The 21861-nt window shown below is 40.8% G+C and overlaps 1 protein-coding gene across 1 annotated transcript in view; it reads right to left on the minus strand.

Annotated features, from left to right (window-relative positions):
- Positions 1-21861, minus strand: part of TMTC2 (transmembrane O-mannosyltransferase targeting cadherins 2) — a 204573-nt gene that overhangs the window by 65132 nt on the left and 117580 nt on the right. The window contains exon 4 of the mRNA XM_081878578.1: positions 8181-8295. Coding sequence (XP_081734704.1) covers positions 8181-8295 — 115 coding nt within the window. The remainder of the gene's footprint in view (positions 1-8180; positions 8296-21861) is intronic.

Genomic DNA, 21861 nt, shown 5'->3' on the forward strand with positions numbered 1-21861 from the left:
GCAGCATTTATGGGGCAGGAAATAATGTCTAACAACAACAGCAATTTTATATGCCGCCCATCTGACTGGTTTGTCCCAGCCACTCTGGTTGGCTTCCAACAAATTAAAACATCAAGCACAGTAAAATGAAACCTCCAGTTTAAAAGTGAAGAAACTCTGCTAGGTATTTTTGCGAAGTATCTTGAACCAAAAACATGTGTTTCTCCAAACTCATTTATTTATTGATAACTGATATTTTGGAACTAGTGTAGCTTTTTAATAGATTTTTTAAAAAGACTTTCCCCACAAAACAGATGAAATGTTCAGTCAGTTACCTAATAATCAGTATAAAATGCTTGTAGAACCCGCTGCAAAAGTTCACCCTTGAGAAACAATTCCCACCCACACAAATTGTCTTAGATTGAAAAAACAACAACATTTTGCTTTGGGCTCTTATGTCAAAGTTAAATAAGGAAGCAGGAGACTGAAAACATATCTACATTGCTAACAATTCAACGTAATAAAAAATAATGTTTCAGAGAAAATTATTTTGTATCTCTCTAATTTGTACATTCTATCCTTAATTATACTTTAAAGGCATGGCACATCAACGATAATAAGGATTAATTTCAAGTGAACTATCAAGACATGATGAGTCTAAGTAATGTAGAATTTGTGCTAGGCACAGACTTTTTGCAACATACAGATTTCCTACAGTTAACCTTTTTAAATTTGTAAAAAGACAAAAGATGTAATTATCAGGTGGTTAAAATAATTTACTCTGATGTTTCCCAGGCAGTTTCTACTCCCTACCATCCTCTGCTTTTGAACTTTACACACTATAACTTCAACCTTGAAAAGTCTCACATTGGCATAATTCAGATGTTATGCTATAATAAGGCATGCCTAATGTCCTTCTTTTCTCACATCTTATCATCTCCTCTCCTTCTGCAAAGCTGGGAGGAGTTGCTCAGAAGCTTCTGCCTTTGATGAACCACAACTTACCATAATGTCTGAACTCACTGATTGTAATTAACTGTGGTTGTTTTAAGCCAGTCAGCGTTGGAAACCAAGCTTTGAAGTTGTCCTGTCTGAAATTAACTAGAGTTAATGTTAGTTTATGTTATCCACAGTTTGTTGATTCAGATGACATGACAAACTGTAGTAAACCAAAAGTAGAAGCTTCCAAAATCTTCCTCCTGGATTTAGCATGCTGCCCAAGCTTAGCTAATAGGTCAAGTTTATGCATATACTATATGCTGTACGGTATCTGCATGATATGATAATATGCTAAACTTTTCATTTTAAAAATGATGCAAATGTGTTAGGCTGATGTAGCAAGGCTTCATTCAGTGGAATGGAAATATAAGCAATTTTTGTCACTCACCCCTCCCCCTGAATCCCTGCCAAATTTGTTCCAGATGACTGGGGATCCCCACATTAAAAATTTAGGGGAGCAGAGACTCAGAGGGAAACTGCTGAAAATTGCTTCCTTCCCCATTTCACTGAAGGAAGCATTACCATCAGCTGAGAAAAACCAGTTGATACAATCCTAAATCTCTATTCATGTAGAGATACTTCCTCATGGAAATAATTTTGCCTGTGTGTCACATTGATAAAATATCACTTTTAATTAGGGCTGCATTGAATATTCATGATTTTTGCTTGCAATAGCAAGCATAACAGCAAGCCATTTGGCTCTTTAATTTAGAATAGTGATAAGCAACAGCCAAGAACCAAGGGTAGAGCAGGCTGGTTGACATTTTGGCTGTGAAACAATGTGCACTAATCACAGACAAAACCCTATCCTTGTGTACTTGTTTTTGCATATGAATGCCACAAGCATGCAATATCACTCTGCAATGCAAGAATATACTTATAAATAACAGGGAAGATTTTGCATCGACCCATATTTAATACGATTCTAAAGAACCAGTTAATGTTATGACAAGTGATAAAATGATTTACTGCTCTGACATTTCCCTTAAAGCCATCTTTGTTGGGACTTTTTGAACTCTTTCAGAAAATTCTCTGAAAGCTCAAAAGGAACATTCTGAGTGCCATTTATTCTCTCCAACCTTCCCTACCCTTGCCTTCATTACTCTAGCCATTCTTCAAGCATTTGCCTGAACCATACCTACCGGTATGTTGAAATGTGGAGACAGGGCATGGACCATGCACAAAAGCCCTGCTCCTAAGAACCCCATGTGCATCAGGCTGGTGTGTTCAGGCTCCAGCCTTCTGCTTTGAACAGGGAAGACCTGCAACACATTTTTACTTGTATTCACTTAAACCCGAGTAGAACCCTCTTAGCAATCAGGGACACTAATCAAGCAACGTCACCCATCATCCAAGATGTTCCACTCCCATTCAAGAGAACAACCACCAACACCCCTACGTATGTTGCCCACTCAACAGCGGAAGCTCAAAGGGAATTCAAACAGGGGTGTTTGGGTGGGGCTTGCGTGAGTGCCACACCCTCATCCTCACATTTAAACACTGCATGTTCGGGGAAATATCAAAACATGGATGCTTTTAGCAAACTTACCAAGCAAGAGGGGTAAGGAGGTAAACCATTTGCAAGGAAAGCTCTCTCACTGTTGGCCTCTTCTCCATCCCTTTCTAAGGGCCCAGAACCCCTGGTGATCTATAGCGCTACACCCTATTGGTATGGTTTTATGACCTAACAGTGACCCAAGAAACAGCTTCCCTCCTCCTGGCTGCTGCTGCTGCTGCTGCTGCTGCTGCTGCTGCTGCTGCTAGAATACAAGAGGGCAGAGGTAGTCTGGAATAAGGCTGAGTGTATTTACAGACCAAGCCAAAATTAAAAGGCATTTTTGGCTCACCTCGTAAAAAGACCATTGTTTTCAACCTGGGGGAGGGTCGCTTCAAAATCCATTCAATTCAGAAAATTGGCAACAACACTATATGAGCATGGTCAGTGGTAGTTAAGGCTGGCAGGAGGGTGAAGAAGGGGGTGGGAATCATGCTTTGAAGGAGCAGGGGTGGGGGAGATAATATATGTTCCCATGCCTGCTCTCAACCCCTTAACTATGGTTAAAGATTGGTTGTGTTTTGTTTGCACTGGTGATGAATTTGCTGTGGCTTACTTTGTATCCTGTGCAACACAATATGGGTATCATTATTTTTCCTCTTTCATCCACTTTTCTTTCTATAAAAGTAGTATTAAACCCAAGTACTATATATTCCAAATTTGCAAAAGCCTCTGGAGGTAGATAAGCCAATAATTATAACCCAAAGCTAACAGGCTGGCTCAGACTGTTTTCAAATCAAAGGGTCAATTTTGTGACAGATCCTCATGGCTAGATATCTGTAAAAAATATATGCTTGGTTTGCAGCTTGCTATAACCATGCACTTTCGAGTTTCCAGTTCAGAATACACAATTTGTAGGGAAATAAATGGTGCGTATACAAATTTAGAAAATTGAGGCACGGCTACTTGCCAGAGTATTCCAAACTGAGAAGTCTATCACCTTCTAGGATAGCATTAAGGTGGCCAATTTGCACAAGTTACATGACTATGCAGGGAAGCACTGCACACACAGCAGGAAGTTTGCTGAAACTTTTTCCTGTACCCACTCACATGGCTACACTTGAAAATTGTATTTCGTTTCAAAATTGCCTTGCCCATTCATTGTGTGCAAGCTGCTGTAGTAGAAAATTCAAGGATACCTTTGGCTGCACATTGCTCACTAAGATGGAAGGCAAGTCAGACACAACAGAATTTAGAATCTTAATTTCATGAAGTGTGTCCACAATTTTCTCTGAAGATTTAGTTTGTGTAGTTCCTGATAAACATAAACACTGAAGTTACATATATTAGCAAGACATGTTTCCTTTTTCCTGTGACAGCTTGCCAGCTAACTATTGCCCATGGTAATTCTACTATTGTTTTTTATAAACCACAAGTTCCTGTTGCACCTTTGGAAACAGCCAGTTGCCCCAGGACACAAATGAAGACAGAGTGAGACCGAGAGGTGGTGTTATTAAAAACGAATCCTTTAAAAACAATGGAAGTGTAATTTACACAAGGTAAATTGAAGAGCACATAAAATGTGGTTCAGGAATGCCAAAGAGCATCTTCAACAGCTGAAGATGCAAATACATTTTTTAAAATATTAAAAGTAAAAGGTCTTGCTGTGATATTAATAACTGGCCACAGGCACATAAGGGCTAAGAGAAGTTTGCTCCCACCTGTTGTGGAATGCTACATCTAGGAGCATTGTTGCGGCCAGCCCTGGAAGATGGGAGACAAGGTTGCTTGGCATGTACACATATGCCAGCACCCATGTTGGGGGGGGGGAAGGAGTTTAGTAGCCTTGGTTATACCCCTAAGGGACTCTCTGGGCCATTGTTCACATCTCCCTGACCCCCTTCTGTTTTAATATAGGTCTACCAGTTGTTTCGGGACGCGGGTGGAGCTGTGGGTTAAACCACTGAGCCTAGGACTTGCAGATCAGAAGGTCAGCAGTTCGAATCCCCGTGATGGGGTGAACTCCCGTTGCTCGGTCCCTGCTCCTGCCAACCTAGCAGTTCGAAAGCAACATCAAAGTGCAAGTAGATAAATAGGTACCACTCCAGTGGAAAGGTAAACAGCGTTTCCGTGCACTGCTCTGGTTCGCCAGAAGTGGCTTAGTCATGCTGGCCACATGACCTGGAAGCTGTACACCGGCTCCCTCGGCCAATAAAGCGAGATGAGCGCCACAACTCCAGAGTCGGCCATGACTAGACCTAATGGTCAGGGGTCCCTTTACCCTTTACCTTTACTAGTTGTTTCAGGGCTGTGTAGGAATTTCTTGCTTGCCTGCACATTTGAAACAGCAGAGTTTTTTCTTTCTTTCTTTGCCTACTGGATTCAGAGAAGATTGGTGTTTAGGAGTAGGTGCTGTTCAATAGGTTGATATGGTCAATATGATTTCATGGTTAAGCTGGCAGGGAAGTGTGGGAAAGGTTATGGTTAGCTAAGGTAACAGGTGAGCACACTTCAGTACTCTCTGGGCTATAAGGCACTTGGTCTGGATACAGAGCATTTTTAAGGCTTATCTGTGCACCTGCTCAGAGTTTGGGGGCCTGGGAGAGGAATGCCTTGTCCTGACCCTTAGAATGGGCAAGATTTGGCTCACCAAAAGCTGAAGTTAAGATCGCTTTCCCCACTCTTCTCATTTCCCCATGCATATGTAGTTTAAATAAAATGTGGTGATAGTTCAACCCATCACTTGTGTTTCACCTCTTAATTCCTGGATCCAGTCGCAAATATGCAGGATTTAGATATTGTAGAGAGCTACTTCTCTTCTGTCTTTTCAAAAAGAGATACTGAAGAGATAGGCATATCTTAAAGGCACTTGCCAAGATAACAAATGAGGGGCACTGTCATAAATCTCTGTAGAGGAGATTTATAAAAGTTAAATGACAGATTAAGCTGAAAATCATTGATTCCTGCATAATTGGCATTTGGCAAAGAATTCGGGGTTTAGCCATCCTCTAACATCAGCCAAAGGACTTAAAGGTAGGTAGTAACTCACCAATCTCTGGAAGTGTTGGTTGAAAACAAGGGTTCATTCAGTATAAGGCAAATTAGCTAATGCTCTGAGAAATATGTACTAGGAATGAATTTGGGAAGGGGAAACAATTAAAAACACACTGAAATATGAATGTATCAGTTGACAGATAACAACTGATACAGCATGCCTGGGTTCACTATAACCAAATTCCCAAAAAGTGTTTTATTTAAAAGGTTTATCTTCTGTCCATCAATTACCAAACAGCAGCAGGAACAACAACAACAATTCAGTGCAATTTATAACAATTTGATAATGGTCAGAATGCTAATGATCTTGTCACATCCTATATCCATATACATATCTAAAGCACCATATAAACAATACTGTCAGGGAACTGCCATCGGAGCCAAGGGTGGTGGTAAGGCTCCCTAATGAAGCTGAAGAGGGAACCAGCAAGGAGAGAGGGAGAGCTTCCGCTGGGGAAGGAAATAGACGTGACGCCAGGGAGAAAGAGGAGGCTGAGGGAGCTTCGGAGGGAAGGCTCCTGGACTCTTCCAGTGAAGCCAGCGGGGAGAGCACAGGACCTCCTCTTGGGACGCCCACTCTGCGCAGGAAGCTTCCGCGCAGAGAAGCTAGGCGGCGACTTGGTGTCAAAGAACTTTTATGTTGGAAGAAATTCAGGAAACGCCCACTGACGGATTCTGCCAGTGATTGAGACAGTCACGGAGTACTGACTGTCCAGCCAGGGGAAAGTTTTAACCAAACTACTCAGCTTGGAGCAGTTTGCGCCTTACGCACAAGCAATCCCAAACCCCATTACAAATACCATCAAAATGCAGCATTCAGTATATTCAAATAGGTTCATGCATCTGGAGGCTGGCATATGTACAGGCTTCTCAGTGAATATACATAGATGGAAACTAACAGATATTACATAGGAGTGCAATCATGATGACTGTTGTGGGCAGTAAATGGAAGTAGTGTTATCTTCACTGGAAGATATGAAGACCACAACATGTGTGTGTGTGTGTGTGTGTGTGCGCGCGCGCTGTGCTTCTACACTGAAGAAGTCAAATATTTATGCATCATTACAGTTCTTCTTGCAATTCTGCATTATGCCTGGCTTCAGAAGAGACAGAACGAACAATAGCTTCAATAAGCCTGATTTTAGAAATGTTCATGTTTGATCTTATGCTTTTTATTTGCAAAACTTACTCTTCATTACACATTTCTTGATCTCTACAGCATATTAGAAAATGAGCTTCCAGTTCCTAAACAGGTGTTGTTATGAAGATTAATTTATCAATTACACATTACCACAAAACAATTTTTTTGTACAGCAATGGCTGCTACAGAGAAAGGTATATTGTGAAGCTGTATTTTAATTTCATTTCACATTAATTCATATGTACCACAACAAAGAAGACAGGAAGGTGCCATATGGTACAACTTAAGTGGCCTGACTAAGCAAGAGGTAACTTTTCGGACAGGCAAGGTAGACTAGGGGGCTGACTGTATCTAGCTAGTTAAGGCTACAGTGATTCTAAATAATCCTAGCACCAACATATATAGCACTGCACACACCACACACATTGTTTACAAACTTTTACTCAGAATAGTCCTATTGAAATGAATGATTATGACTAAGCTAGGTTCATTAATTTCAATGGGTCTGCTCTGAATGAAAGTAAGTTGAATACCACCCTTTGTATTTACCAAGAGCCTTCCTATCCAGAGGTACTCAAAGATGCCTTCAAAAAGTCTTCACATAACACAAACTGATTAAGGAGGTTGACAGGTTCTTTCAGGAATGAATTTCATCATATCGGTGTGACAAGGCAGAAAAATCTCCTTAACCTCAACAACTTCACTGTGCAGCATACAGAACGCAGAACAGGAGATTCCCAACAGATATCACACAGAAGGGATAAATGATGGAGGAATGTATTCCCAAAGGTTCTGTGAACCATTTTTAGTACAACTATATTTGTGGGAAACAAGACTCTGATCCAGGCCATTTTGGGCTTTAAAGTTAAGCGCTAGTGGGGTAAAATTGGGCTCAGGAGTACTATATAGGCAAGTATTTCAGATGAACTAAATATGGTATTGTATTCTCTCTGAATTCCACCACTGTTAGAAGGCTCACTACAAGAATACTGCATTAACCTTGAACTTCCAAGTCATTTTCTAAAGATAGCTCCATGCAGATTGCAACACAGTGGTCTAAACAGGAGATCCCCAGAACATCGAGGATGGGTGTCAAAGAGAAATGGCTATAATTGTTGATTCCCTAACTCAAGCTGACAGGCAAAGTTGTACTGCTTCAGGATTTTTGGGCATGCTGAGAAATACTAGTGAACGGTCTCTTTGTTGGGGAGGGGCTGGGACACAGGCAAGGGCCTATTCAGAGACACAGCAGCAGAACACCAGATCTTTAGGGAAATCAACTTCTGCTACTCACCGCAGAACAGAGTTGAAATACATGATCTGATAAATGTGGAGAACAGAAGGAACCCTGTCTATCTGAGTTTGAAGTATGATGAATGAAAGGGCAAGGGGGCAGAGGCAGAAAAAACAACAGCTAAATATCATCTCCATTTCCAGGAGCCAAATAAATGGCCTCATTCACAACTAGGCTTTGCAGATGAAAATAGCATAAGGAAAGCCATGCATACTTACAAATTATAAAGCATATCAGCCATGTTGCTGCGGTAGTACAAGGCATTCCTATAGGCGCTTTCAGCTTCAGAAATCTTGCTCTGACTCTTCAGAACATTTCCAAGGTTACCCCATGCTGCCGAGAGAAAAAAAAGCAGTATTCAGAGAGAGACACAATCCAATTATATGGAATGTAGTACCTGAAGATCAAGAAGGACCTCAGGGAGAAAAACCCACACAACTCTCTCTTTTCTTTTCTCCAACCTGGAGCAGCAGAAGAAAACATCCGCTGCATTGTTTCTTCTATTAGCAACAACAATATGCATGCTCTACAGTTTAATCCCCAGAGTGCATATATATTGGGGAAAAGTCATCTGTTGGTAGGATCAGGAGCAACACTGGAATGCTGAAAGTTGAGAGGAAACAAACAAGTGAGGCACAGCAATTGTATCATGCAGCCTGCACAGGCCTTGGATAATACAAGAGGAAATTCCCCTTGAGATCAGCTTTGTAGAGCATCGGCTTTGTAGCATGGGCACTTTTATACTGTTTTATTTATAAATGACTTCTATTCAGCAAAACTCACCTTCAGAGGCAGGACATAAACAATCAGGATTTCAATGGGACATAAAAGCAATTACCGTATCATAGGCATGCTTGAAATCAATAGACAAGTAGATGGATCAGGGAGCATTACCATGTGAACAACTGAAGTACACTGGTATGCAAGAATAGACAAAGGAAACATAGATTTGTGAACAAGTGGGTAGATGTCCCTACAACATTTGTGTTACGGTGTGAAACGGGAAAGTTCAAGTTATCAGATCTGGGCAACAGAAGACAAGAACATTATTGATTCTGCCCAAGTCGCTAGGAAATAAAGAAATAGAAGATGGAGGGAGGGGAATTATAGGGATATCCATGGCTTGGTCAAAATCAAGGGATTCTCCTTTGCAGAATGCAATATTCTCTGCATCATTTTCCTATATATTTTTAGACTGACTCTCAACATTCTGTGTACAGTGGTGCCCCGCAAGACGAATGCCTCGCAAGACGAAAAACTCGCTAGACAAAAGAGTTTTCCGTCTTTCGAGGTGCTTCGCAAGACAAATTTCCCTATGGGCTTGCTTCGCAAGACGAAACGTCTTGCGAGTTCTTGCAAGTTTTTTCCCTTTTCCCCCCTTTTTCAAAGCCGCTAAGCCGCTAATAGCCGCTAAGCCGCTAATAGCGCTAATCCGCTAATCCGCTAATAGCTGTGCTTCGCAAGACGAAAAAACCGCAAGACGAAGAGACTCGCGGAACGGATTAATTTCGTCTTGCGAGGCACCACTGTAGCTTCATATACTGTAGTTCAGCTCCAACATTTATATCTTCCAAATCAGGCAGGTGTATCAATGTCTTAAGAGCACTAGGCTAGTAACTGGCTGGCAGATGCAGTATTAAATAATGGACAATAGATACACTCACATGTACCACAAAATAAATAAATAAATAAATAAATAAATAAATAAATAAATAAATAAATAAATACTTTATACCCCGCCCTCCCCGGCCAGGGCCAGGCTCAGGGCGGCTACAACCAAATATAAATTACAATAAAACGTAATGGGGGGGGGACAGTAAATTAAAATACGACTTAAAATACAGCTTAAAATACAGTTTAAAATGCAGTCTCATTATAGTAGTAGCCCATAAATCAAGACCATAAAGGGAGGAAACACCAGGTATTCACCCAAGCCAACTATCCATGCTGGTCCTACATGGGCGAGCAAAAAAGCCAAGGGAAAATTTATATAGCAAATCCCATATAAGGGGTCGGAGCGAGTCCAAGCCGAAGGCCAGGCAGAACAGCTCCATCTTGCAGGTTCTGCGGAAAGATGTCAAATCCCGCAGGGCCCTGGTCTCTTGTGACAGAGCGCTCCACCAAGTCGGGGCCAGTGCTGAAAAGGCCCTGGACCTAGTTGAGACCAATCTAAGCTCCTTGAGGCTCGGGACCTCCAAAGTGTTGTTACTTATGGACCTTAAGGTCCTCCGCGGGGCATACTAGAAGAGGCGGTCCCATAGGCGCGAGGGTCCTAAGCCACATAGGGCTTTAAAGGTCAAAACCAGCACCTTAAACCTGACCCTGTACTCCACCGGGAGCCAGTGCAGTTGGTAAAGCACTGGATGAATGTGATCCCACAGCAAGGACCCCATAAGGGGTCCTTTACTTTACTTTACTTTACTTTACTTTACTTTACTTTACTTTGCTTTGCTTTGCTTTGCTTTGCTTTGCAAAGTAAAATTGCTAAGATGCTAGTATGGGACAAGCTTCTTTAGACCACAGAAGTATTTCATATTTTCTTTCATTAGTGCATTTAAATGAAAAATGAAAGACTTCACAACCAAAACTACATGGGAAAGAGTGCTTCCTATGATACCATATACACAATAAAGTTAAACAAACACAACTGCAGCATTATCTATAGTGTTTAAGATTGAAAGAACAGCACGATTGGCTTCAAATACCTGAAGGGGGATTTGGTCTTCTGTTTCGTGAATGGCAGGCTCTCATGACAAGTGTCAAGCTGTTTTTGAAATTTACATTTTCAACCACTGTTTGCAATACAGCCTGGGAATCTGCTGTTGAAAGAGGGAAATCCCACTGGCCATAAGCAATGCCGTGGGCTTACCTAAGGTAGCTGTTTGGATCCCAGGCAAAAAGGTGTATGAAAAACAATAGATTTCTGTCAACGTACACATCTCAGAGTACTCAAAACACTCAATAAATGTACTTTTGAAATATTTAGATGTGGAGAAAATGTGGAGATAGCCACTTAAATGTCAGTTTCAATCTATTGGAGGAAATGAATCCCCTCCCTCATTTTATCTGAATGGCTTTTCAGAAAATGGGACATGGCAATAACGTCCAAATTAGCACATTATGTTTGGGCAAGAGAATATGTGATGTATTGAAAAATGAACACTTTTTATGTCTCTTTGGAATGAGTAATTTGGCAACGTTGTGAGACCTTATTCATTGCTTTTGCTAAATAGTGGATTGTAATATTTGATTGTAAGTGAGAAACATCAAATCTGGCAGGCCCAGATATGTGAAATAGTAGCTTTCACAATATGCGCTCAACAAGTGGCCAAAACTAAATTACAGTCAATGGGTTCCAAATCTAAGTCAAAATGTACAATGAGTGGAAGCGAAGGCACAGAAAAAACTCAATATGGAGGCCAAATGGCCGAAATATTGGGAAATTTTGGAACAAGATGGAGACAGGGTAAAATTGCAGAGTTTTGAAAAATTAAAAAACAAAGTGCGATATTGGCTTCATTATTACCAAATAATGTAGGCATATAATTTGGATTAAAAAGTTGGCTTCCAGGTGGAAAAATCAAAATTGGAAACAGAATTGTTAGATCCCAAAACTAAGAATTTGTCAAGAATGTATAATTTGCTGTTGAAATGGAACACTCAGGATGAAACGGTGAAATCTGCTATGATTAAATGGGCACAAGATGTTGGACATAACATAATGATGGCTGACTGGGAACAGTTATGGACCACAGGTATGAAATTTATGGCATGTAATGCCCTAAGAGAGAATTTAATGAAAATGATTTACAGGTGGTACATGACACCAGTCAAGCTTGCAAAAATTTACCATTTGCCCAAAAATAAATGTTGGAAATGTAATGAGACTGAAGGTACATTCTTTCACCTTTGGTGGACATGCCCAAGGATTAAGAAATTCTGGGAGATGATTTACAATGAAATGAAAAAGGTATTTAAATATACCTTTCTGAAGAAACCAGAGGCCTTTCTCCTGGGCATGGTCGGCCAATTGGTGCCAAAGAAGGACAGAACTTTTTTTATGTATGCAACAAGAGCAGCAAGAATACTCATCGCGAAGTATTGGAAGACACAAGATTTACCCACCCGGGAAGAATGGCAGATGAAGTTGATGGACTATATGGAATTGGCGGAAATGACTGGCAGAATCCGAGACCAGGGAGAAGAGTCGGTGGAAGAAGATTGGAAAAAATTTAAAGATTATTTACAGAAATATGGTAAAATTAATGAGCTTTAGAAAAATGGTGGTATGAAGTTATATGGCTTTGGCAGAAATGTTATAAGGAACTAGGTACAGATAGACTGTTAATGTATTAAAGGGAAAAAACAAGGTCAGAATATGTTAAGATTAATTACAGGACAGAAAACAGAGGAAGATGGAAAGGAGTTGCTGAAACAGTTAATTGAAGTGGAATACAAAAAGGGAGGCGTGAGGAAGTCAATGAAACAAGTGAATGAAAGATAAGCTTGAAAATATTGGAAGTGTTTTTAATTGTTCTTGTTTTGTTTTGTTAATTTAATGTTTTATGTACTGTTTTTGTTTCTGTTTTTGTATTGTATTATACTGATTTGTTAAAAAAAAAATTCTTTCTTTTTGTAATCTTTAAACTCTTAATAAATATCATTTAAAAAACAAAAACAAAATGTACAATGAGGATGAGAAGGAGGATAGGGAACCTGTGGCCTTCCAGATGTTGCTCCCATTTTTCATCACCTCTAGACAGCAATGGGAATGGGTCTGGAAACTGGAATCCAACAGCATCTGAAGAGCAATAGGCTCCCCACTCGCTGGATTACAGGAATGGGAGCTATGTGTGTACCTAATACACATTGGAAAACAAACGTTAAAAAAATATATGTAATGAGCATTGTTGGATTTCCTCTGTAATGCTCTATATGCTCCTATTTCACAAACACACTTGGGGTTGAGAAGTGGAATACTGGGTGAAGTTGAATTACGACTGGGCAGGTACTTGTCCCTGTGTTACAGATGCATTTACCCTAAACAGGGACAAACACAACAAATGCCCAATCTGGATGACTGCCTACAGAAGGCACTGATGAAACCACTTCCAAAGGTGCTCAGCTAATTAAACCACAGTATCAGATTCTAAGTTTTCTTCATTTAATGGAAGGAAATGCATACTAAGCAAGACAAGCTCTAAAACGTTTAGGTCTTGGTGATATATTGTTATTAATGTGTGCTTTAGGGTTAGAATATTGCTGGGTTTTATTCCTTATGTTCTTCCTATATCACTCAGCACTAACGCTATGGTTGCCATATATTAGCAAGTTTAAAATAATACAAATACCTCTGTGACAAAGCAAATTTCCTCTTTAAAATACTTCCATTTATGAAAACATGCCTCCAGCATTAGAGAACAGTTTTGGCTCTTGTTTCATATTCACTGACCATCTAAAGGCTGGAACAGTTCAATCCTTTCTCTTTAAAATTCTTTGTTTCCATTGTTTGCAGAAGCTGTCTTTACTGCCTTGGCTCCTTTTCAATTCATTTTTGTTCAGAGTGAACACTTAGCTGCAGCATAGTTACTTCAAAATTGACTTCATACATAACCATGAAACACTGTGGTATATTAAAGGAAAACTGACAAAATTGATTTCAGAACAAATGTCAGTAGACCTAGTTCAGAGGTCACAGTGAAATCGTGAGCTTCAAGCTTATGCATCCTTTCCTTCCTATGCAAACTCTGTTCTCTCTATCTTTTTTCTAGTGTGAACAAACCACAGTTTTCCAAACTGTCTAAACCGGGCAAACAATGATTTTGCAGAAACAAAAATTTGTTTCCAATCCAAACTTGGAAACTCAACTCAAACCATAGTTTCCAATTATGATTTGAAAGCAAAGCATACACTCCTTTTATGTCTCCCACACCACCTCCAGCACAAAATGGTTTGTGCACCAAGTCTGGACCAGGCTTTTGTTCCAATTCTGAAGATAATCATGGCAGTCACCTATGGCCTGATTGCCGCATTACAATGGTTAGGAGGGCACTTCCACCGCCATTGTTTCTTGGTTACAACCAACTCTAGCCAACTCATGTTTAAAAACCAAAATGGTTTATTTATTTATTAAAATTTATATACTGATTGATTTCAAAAGATTATCAGCAAAAAATTATAAACAGTTAAAAGGAACTACTTGAAACATTCAAAAACTAGGCAAAATCAGTGCTAAGTTCAAAAACAGATTAAAACACACACCAACATTCTACATATCTGATAACACTGATGTTTAAAAAAAGAAGTAAAGGACCGCTGACAGTTAAGTCCAGTTGCAGACGACTCTGGGGTTGCGGTGCTCATCTCACTTTACATGCCGAGGGAGCCAGCGTTTGTCCGCAGACAATTTTTCCGGGTCATGTGGCCAGCATGACTAAGCCGCTTCTGGCGAAACCAGAGCAGCTCACGGAAATGCCATTTACCTTCCTACTTGCACTTTTTAGGGTGCTTTCAAACTGCTAGGTTGGCAGGAGCTGGGACCGAGCAATGGGAGCTCACCCCATCACAGGGATTCGAACCACCGACCTTCTGATTGGCACACCCAAGAGGCTCAGTGGTTTAGACCACAGTGCCATCTGCATTCCCTAACACTGATGTTACTTTACCCTGAATCTCCTAATGACATTTCCCAGTGACTTCATATATGCAGCACTGGGAACAAGATGGAACCCTGTGGCTACCTATTATACAGATATCTACTAAGGGTACCAGCCAAAATCAGCAACCAGAAGCACTAAATGCAATAGCCAGTGGAACAGCTTATTCTGTCACTGGGGCAGAGACTGTTCAATATAAAGGGGCTCTCAGCTGAACAGTTTTGATGAGCACCATTCACCTATAAGTTTTAGAAGATTAGAAATAAATCCAATATGACCACTAAATCTCATCTTTTTTGTTTGTTCTTAAACTTTTATGGGCATCAAATTCCTAGACCATGACAGATTAGGTTTGGTGTTATACATCATCCTGCACCACCTTTCCTAATCCTCACCACCTTTTCATAGCATGCTATAAAGTACAGTGGCAAAACATAAATAAAGATGTACAACACACATCAACTAGGTTCAGTTGCGCTGCAACATCCACTACTTTCATTAGGGTTTGTGTCAATTCCCCTGAAACCAGCAGCTAAAGCATCTCTTTTCTCACGTCTGAAGCTCCTCAAAACAAAAAACAGCCTAATATTGTAGATAGTTTTCAAGGTGAATCACATCAGTTGCTTCTGTTCTCTGTCAAAAGTACTTGAAAACCTCTTATCTTCCCTTGAGCACTTGACTGATATTAATAATCATCAACACTTCTGTGACGCACTCAAGAAGTACCTGCACTTCACAAAGTAATTTTCAATAAATCACCATGGGGAGGTGCCTCAAAAGGCAGGATGCCATTGTGTCAGCCTGAATTCACTGCCTTCAAGTTGCAAAACCTCCTGGGGTGGGGTGAGGGAATCAGTGCAGAGCCGAATCATCATTTCAAATTTGCATATCACAGTGAACTGTTAATCCCACAGCATATTCAAGTACCGTATTTTTTGCACCATAACACTCACTTTTTTCCTCCTAGAAAGTAAGGGGAAATGTCTGTGCGTGTTATGGAGCGAATGCCTACGGGTGGCGGGGGGGATCTGCTGCAGTCGTGAGCAGAGGATCCATGGTTCCCCTTCCCTCCTCCGTGGCTCGCTTTGAAACAGCAAAGCGGAAGAAGAGCCGCTGAGTGGGGAGGAGAGAGGGACAGAGAGCCTGCTTCTTTAAAGGAGCAAAGCGGGAGAGGAGAGGAGCCTTCTCCCCTTATACCCCTCTTCTTCATTATTAGCAGCATCCTTCTCCACCCACCCCACGCATGCTCCTTGTCCCTTGAGTGATTTTCCTTCCCTCCCCACTTAAAACGTGGTTACAAAGCACGGATCCACATGGATCCTCAGGATTTTTGCCCTGGGTCACCCCAAATTCACCATCAGATCACATAGCATGTCCATGGCTACATCTTGCACCAAAAAAATCACGCACCCACTGTTGCCTGGGGCCGCAGTGGTGCAAAAACGTGGTTACAAAGCATGGATCCACATGGATCCTCAGGATTTTTGCATTGGGCTACTCTAAACTCACTGTCAGATCACATATCTGTGGCCACAGCATGAACCACAAAAATCAAAAATCCACTGTTTCATTTAGAATATTTTTTTCTTGTTTTCCTCCTCTAAAAACTACGTGCATGTTATGGTCGGGTGCGTGTTATAGAGCGAAAAATACGGTATATATTAGGCATTTGTGTTGCTCTGGCCTTCTGGAACGTACTGTTCAGCATTCTACTACCATCAAGTGTAGGAAATATTTTTTTTAAAACCTAGTTGAAAGCATCATTATTTCTAGGTGCTCAGGAAACAAAGGCCTTGGAATATCTTGTGCCCTGCACTTTTCTGAAATACACTTTAATTTTATCTGCATCTGGAATTTTATGTAATATGAGAAATCTGTCAGCATCTCTTAGATTAATTCTGTTACTGCAAGCCAAGGTTTTAACTCGCCAAAATAAATGCTCTTATAACTCATTTCTTAATAAATAAATGTTTTCTACAAGCTCAAGTTCCAAAATTAATCTGTTTTATGCATTCATTTTACATACAAGCAAATATCTGCAATTGCTCATGCTAGCTCAAGTCTGACAACCAATATTTCTTATAATGTCCATAAGGTATACTTTTTTGCATTAGCAATGTCATGAATATAGTTTGTTCAATGTCACTGTTCAATTTATTTCAAGAATTTAGGAATCACTACCAATGGGAGTTGGTATACACCAGTCAATGGTTCCACAAGTCTGAAATTCATTTTAGTAATACAAAAATAGATTTTACAATAACTTTTGACAATGTGGTTATAACAGCTTTCTTCAATCAAATGCAGCTTATATAGTTGACACCAAAATGTACTGCCATGATCCCTATGATTTCTTCCTAGATTCACTGGTTCATATATGATATGCGCAAAAGGACAAAAGGACATGAAGGTGTTGACAAAATGTATTTCAAAATCTGAGAGGAATTTGAGAGCACCTTGGCAAAAGAGACTAGAATGTGTTTATTTAATTGGAACCAATGGCCTGATCCTACAACTTACTACACCAGGAAAAAAAGCAATTAGAATATATCATTATAACATCACAGCATAAGCTGTGCACGGGTCTTGCTGTGCAAATGACAGCTGATGTATGTATGCAAATAAAAATGGTTTTCCCAGGAGAAGCAAGTGGAGCCTAGCCAAGTGTTTAGAATTTGCTTTCCTATAGGATGTAAGATATCCGTCTGAAATAAGACAAACAATGAAATTTAGAGGTATGTACAGCCAATACAATCCACAATCCTATATTAATTTACGTCAATTGTCTGAACTTAAGCTCTTAAGATCAACTGCAAACCATTGTTCAAACATTCAAAAGAAAGTTGCAGGCAGGGAAACCCAGCCAGATGGGTGGAGTATAAACAATACAATTACTATTACTATTACTAATAATTTTACTTAAGGAAGCGTTCACCTTAATTAACCACAGTCACTCTTCTCCTGATCCTTCTAAAAACAAAAACAAAGAAAGCCACTATTAAGCGGCATGGCTCAACTAATTTGGAGTTATTTAAATATAACATTAACCAACCTCCCAAACCCTGAGTATATCAGAAAAGCAAATGGGCAGACATGCAGAGGTGATCTTCCCAATCTTTACTCTGCAGCTTCCCCTCAGTTAATGACTGGCAGATTCCCTGCCAACTTGGGGTCAAACAGACTGGCCTTTGCATATGAGAATTTTAGGCAGCAGCACAACATTCCTTTCAGCTGGTACTCTTGGGTATCCTTTCCTTCCCCGAAAGTGAGCAAAACTGTGTGTTATGCATTTTGGAGCAGTTCATTTTCACTTTGCTCACGGACTACATAAATATGAAATGGCGCTCTACCTGCCCTGTCGATCAGAAGGGCTATACTCCTATTTTATTTCTGTTTCTCAAGTAATCCTGAACCTACCAGTATTCTGCAGAACTTCTCTCATTGTTCTCAGAGCTCACTTTCAAAAAACGTCTTAAGTTTATTTAACCTTTTTAATGAGAACTCCTAGAAAATTACGGTAAGTTCCAAAAATAACATTTGTTGATAGCTCGGTCAGTAAAGCATGAGACTCTTAGCCTAAGGTTCACGGGTTCGAGCGCCATGTTCAGCAAAATATTCCTGTACTGCCTGGACTTGGAGTAAATGTTCCTCATGGTCCCCTCCAACCCTACAGTTCTATGATTATATGAATAATCTCACCCCATATCTGCCAAATCAATCACTGCCTAATCAAATAAATTCTGCAGTTTCCATTTTATTAGGAGGTCCATTTTATAAGATGTGGGCAAACAACTTTTGGTGTGGCAGCACCTGTACTTCGGTACTTCCTCCTGTTGCCGTCTCTCCTGTTTTCTTCAGTGCCTTCTGTTAAGTTGTGGGTGAACATATCAGACGACACAGCGATTCTTCAAACAGCTCTTGTTTATTCACAGGCCAGAACAGAACTGAACTGAAGGGTTCAGCCAGCCTGCTTATATAGAGCTCCACTAGAACGCAACAGTAACCATTTTCTGTAACTATCCAATCACTGAACGTCACTTTCGATCCCTTATTTGCATATGTGGACCTGAGTGAAAACTATCTACAGTATCCCCCTGCTGGCCCAGGGTGAGAACTTCAGTAGATAATACCTTCCTTTTTTCAACAAGCCTTTTAAAGAGAAGATTTTTATCCCAGTCCCTATGGGAGGCAAAATTGTTTTTCTATTGGTTTTCATAAGAACACAAGGATAGCCTGCTGGATCAGACCTAGACCACCATCCTGCTCTCTCAGTGGACAACCAGATGCCTGTGGAAAACCTGCAAGCAGGACCTGAGCCCAAGGGAACTCTCCCCTCTTGTGGTTTCCAGCAACTGGTATCAAAAACATTGCTGCCCCCAAATGGAAAGGGACAACATCACTATCATGGCTAGCTGCCACCTTTCATTGTTAAATTGCTTTGAGGGGGGGTTCATGGCAAGCGATTCATAAAATGAGATGAAGTTGAATATGCCAACGGTTCTCAACCTGTGGGTCCCCAGATGTTGTTGGACTACAACTACCATCATCCCTGAGCTCCTGCCTTGCTAGCTAGGGGTGATGGGAGTTGTGGTTCAACAACATCTGAGGACCCACAGGTCGAGAAAGGCTGTTCTAAGCTTTGTTCAGGCATCCCTACATATGAGAATGGAAACACAGTCATTAGCCCCAGCTAGTGCTCCTGAGGGCAGGCCCTCACCACTTCTCATTTTCTGGGGCTGAGTTTCTGCATCAAGTTGGCTAATCTAATCATATCGGCAACCTTGCACATTCTTGGTCGCCTCATCTGCTGCACTTCAGCCTGAACGGACCGAGGGCTACAGGGGTGGCCCATCAGGAAAGCGAAAGAGAGAATGGCGAGAGGGGAAGCATTCTCTGTCTCACTTAGGAAAGCAGGCTAAGAGACATGTGTGTCGTTTGTGCCTTACAAAGAGTAGCTCTTTTAGTCTCACCTTCCCGGTAAAGCCTCTCCTCCTCCCGGAGGGGAGGGGTTGTGATCTGGAGCCGTTCCCGTGCTTCGCAGGGGGGGATCCGGCCCCTGCTTGCCATCATTGCTGCCGCGCCACGCTCCCCAGTCTTCCAATCATAGGGAAGCTCAGGGGCGGGGTTTAGCTGCTCAAATGCAGCCGCGGCAGCTCTTTCCCCTCATTGTGCTGCTGGGTTTCAACGAGTCACCCACCCTTCCCTTAAGTTTATCACTTTGTGCTTGACCTTGCTATGGACCTCTGGTTGGTCGCCTTGGTTGCCCAAGGGGCCTGGTAGGAGTTTTTACCCAATTAGCAAATTGGCACCGGCCACTTGGTTTTTTGCCTACCTCGCACAGTTACTCTGATCCTGCTTCTGCATAACAGCCAAAACTGTTCAGAATTGAGTGCTACCTTCACAATAGTCTGAAATCCCTATGAAATCCCTTATGGACATGAAAAACATACTGTTGTGTTGTTGTGTCTATATACAACAGCAGGAACTATATTCTTCCATGTACATCATATAAGATATTTGCTGTTTCCACTGCTATAATAATGGAACCACAGGAAGTAGATATGAAGAAGTGTGACTAGGAATGTGAAAGAGCTGAAGAGAAGAGAACTTTTCCAAATTTTGGTAGCCTCTATGAGCCTCTTTGGTAGCCTCTATGAATCTGATCTGTCTCATATTTTGCTATGTAACTCTAGTTTCAGGAGTGCCAGATAATTTCATGATGCTATCAGATGTGATGAGTAATGTTGCCAGAAAACTAATACAGAGGTCTGAAGTTCTTCTATAGGGGATAAACTTTCTAAACATTATGGGTTGAACCCAAAGGTTCCAACAAAACGCCTCTTCCCATCCATTTGTTTCTGAAATATTGGACTGTTATTTACAACAGGATAATAACACTATGTACCTCAGCACCCATTTCCCCACCCTTAGTCTGCATTTTTAAGCTGCAATTTATAAAACTTTATTGCTAAATGTAGCTTGATTTGCTACAAATAGCAATCAGCAGATCCAAGTCCTGCAGTATGCTTGAAAATAATACTGTTTCTTACATACAAGCCATTTTGAATTTGCTTAAATCTAACCTAAATTTCCCAGGTGCACTGCTGCGGCCACACACCATGTGAAACAAAGACGGGCTGTTCGTTCAGATATGCAGCTATTAACAAGTTAGATTTTCCTAACATTTCAAATACCTGGAAAATGCAACAGAGAGATGCTTCATCAGGGGAGCTGAGAATAAATCACACTGTTTATGTAACAATACTGATGTTTCATCATAAATGTCAAAAGGACAGTACCACTAATATTAAATGTCTATGTTGGCTGTCTTTTTCAAGTTTCAAGTTTGGCCATAATCAAAGGAAAACAAGAAAAGGGGGGAAAGTTGATCTGATCCGCAGGTTTTAGACACCCCACTAATTACCAAACTTTTCTTCGCTTGTGGAAATAGATTCAAATATCTGAATCAGAGACAAAGTTAAAACATGTTCATACAGGCAGAGGGTTACACTGGAGTTATGTTCCAAAGAACCATGTGCATCAGTGAAATCACATATAATCAAAACCCATTGAAAATGCCTGAAAACACCCTGTTCTGCCCCCGTTCTGCCCAACCCTATCCTGCCCCACCCCACCCTTTTAGTGATGTTTCAGTGTTTTCTTTTTGATGTTTCCGGGTCACTTCCAGGTTCAGTGCAATGCATGTATACACGACCGTGCGCATATTGTAAGTGTGTAAACTGGGGGCTGTCTGTATTGCTTATTAAGTAGCAATTCATTATAGCATAGTTTGTTAGATATGTGAAATGTTTACAAAACATTTTTGTGGTTGTTTTTACTGCATGCTAAAATGATTCCTCTTAATATGGAATCAAAACAAATTGATATTCTATATGACTGTACTATTTGTATGGTATAGTACTATACACTAGTGCAGGGGTTGGCAAACTAAGGCCCAGGGGCCGGATCTGGCCCAATCGCCTTCTAAATCCTGCCAGCGGAAGGTCCGGGAATCAGCGTGTTTTTACATGAGTAGAATGTGTCATTTTATTTAAAATGCATCTCTGGGTTATTTGTGGGGCACAGGAATTGGTTCATTTTTTCCCCAAAATATAGTCTGGCTCCCCACAAGGTCTGTGGGACAGTGGACCAGCCCCCTGCTGAAAAAGTTTGCTGACCCCTGCGACTTGTGTATTTAAACTGTTCATAAATGCACATGTAGGATCCATATCCTAAGTGTTCA

This window comes from Podarcis erhardii (genome assembly GCF_964252035.2).
Source record: "Podarcis erhardii genome assembly, chromosome: 10".
Classification (NCBI taxonomy): Eukaryota; Metazoa; Chordata; class Lepidosauria; order Squamata; family Lacertidae; genus Podarcis; species Podarcis erhardii.